Genomic DNA, 2,024 nt, shown 5'->3' with positions numbered 1-2,024 from the left:
TCCAAAGGAGGGACAGTGGTTTGGACATGTTCAGAGGAGGGACAGTAGTTTGGACATGTCCAGATGAGGGTCAGTTGTTTGGACATGTCCAGAGGAAGGACAGTGGTTTGGACATGTCCAGATGAGGGACAGTGGGTATATTTGTATAAGGATGTTAGAAATGTAGCTGCCAGGAAAAAGACTAAGAGGAGACATATGGATGCAGTTAGAGAAGACATGGAGGTAGTTGGAATGAGGACAGAGGATGCAGAAGACAGAGTGAGGACAGAGTGAGACGGAGGAGGATGACTCACTGTGGAGATGCCTGAAGATGGAAAAGCTGAAAGAAGAACCTGTTGGGGTGTGTTAATGCAGTTTGTACAGCAGGTGGAGCTCTAGAGTCACTTAGTACCTCTGATTTTGTCTCTCCGGTTTCGGCCAAACAGTCTGATGCTGACAGGAGACGAGTGCTGCTGGTTCAAATCTCTGGAGGTCGACCGAAAGATCCCACTGAAGCTCAACCTGAAAATACACACAGTTATTTATTTATTAACCTTTATTTAACAAAGCAAATCCCAATGAGATCACTGATCTCTTTTGCAAGGGAGGCCTGGGCCTGAAGGCAGCCTAACATACATGTTTTTGTACTGTGGGAGGAAACCAGAGTACCCAGAGAAAACCCACGCAAGCACGAGAAGAACATGCAAACTCCACACAGATAGACCCCAGGTCATACCGGGGATTGAACCTAGGACCTTCTTGCTATGAGGCAACAGTGCTAACCAGTGATCCATCATGCTGCCGATACACAAGCACACAAGGTTCCAGATACACAAACCCCCGTTCAGGTTTTCAGACCCTGTTGAGGATTTTATCCCAAATCTCCCAGGCCAGATAATCTGGCCCTCTTGGTTGTACGTGGGGTTCTGTACAGGTACCTGCGTGGGGGCTTGGGTGAGGGATCCTGCTGCGGGGTTTCGGTCTGGTAGGGGAAGTTGGTTTTAAGAGAGCTAGGACTCATCTTGGAGGTGCAGGTCCTGGCGGGAGCAGAGTGGGGACTGGCGGGTCGGTTGAACGGAGTCCGGTGGAAGAAACTCTTGGTGGGGCTGGTAGACCGGCACAGAGGCTCCCCCTGCAGGACAGGAGGACACTTTAACTCCTGCAGAGGACAGGGACAGCTGTCCTGGTTTAGGTTTCATTATGGTCCAGATTCAGGATTTGTCGGGATCCTGACTGATCCAGGATCCATCATGGGAATTGGCCAATCAGGATCCATCCTGCATGTGATCCAGTACCAATCAGGACCCATCCTGTCTCTGATCCAGGATGCATCATGGTCCTGATTCAGGATTTATCAGGATCCTGGACCAATCAGTGTCCATGATGGTCCTCACTGATCCAAGATCTATCATGATCCTGATTTAGGATCAATTGTGGTTTTGAACTAGGATCCATCCTGATTCTAAACTAGGATCCACCGTCGTCTGTGTTTTACCTTCTTGTGGCTGTCTCCGTCAGCTCGACCCAGGTCTCTGTCCAGGAAAGACATTGTGAAGACACTCAGATCCTGCAGAGACAGATGGGCGGAGACAGAAGGTCATCATGTAACACATCAGTTGTTCTCACCTTGATGTACTGTAACCATAGCAACACCAGACAGCTGATCCTGAACCAACAACAGAACCTCCCCGATACGGGTCTGACCTTGTTTCGTCTCAGTTCATAATCAGGTCCAGTTTGACCCAGTTTAATACCAACTCATCAGGGCTCTGTCCTCGGTCCATCAGGACTGTGTCTTCAGTATTTTAGGGGTGTGTGCTCAGTCCATCAGGGCTGTGTACTCAGTCCATCAGGACTGTGTCTTCGGTTCTTCAGGGCTGTGTACTCGGTCCTTCAGGGCTGTGTCTTCAGTCCTTCAGGGCTGTGTCTTCAGAAATTCAGGGCTGTGTTCTCGGTCTATCAGGTCTATATCTTCAGTCCTTCAGTGCTGTCTTCAGAGCTGTGTCCTCAGTCCGTCAGGGCTGTGTCTTCAGTCCATCAGGGCT

At 49.7% G+C, this 2,024-nt stretch overlaps 1 protein-coding gene across 1 annotated transcript; it reads right to left on the bottom strand.

The window, feature by feature from the left end:
- Positions 1–391: 391 nt before the first annotated feature.
- Positions 392–1,546, bottom strand: LOC119429573 (5'-AMP-activated protein kinase subunit gamma-2-like; the record flags this gene model as incomplete). The annotated part of the gene is made up of 3 exons (XM_037697177.1): positions 392–501; positions 918–1,111; positions 1,475–1,546. Coding segments are annotated over 3 exons (376 nt in total), but the record flags the coding sequence as incomplete, so codon positions are not given.
- Between the last annotated feature and the right edge of the window lie 478 nt (positions 1,547–2,024).

Source organism: Nematolebias whitei, unplaced genomic scaffold, assembly GCF_014905685.2.
Source record: "Nematolebias whitei isolate Nwh7 unplaced genomic scaffold, NemWhi1 Nwh_scaf_3044, whole genome shotgun sequence".
Lineage (NCBI taxonomy): Eukaryota > Metazoa > Chordata > Actinopteri > Cyprinodontiformes > Rivulidae > Nematolebias > Nematolebias whitei.
The sequence above is the reverse complement of the archived record's forward strand: the minus strand, read 5'-3'. Positions and strand labels throughout refer to the sequence as shown.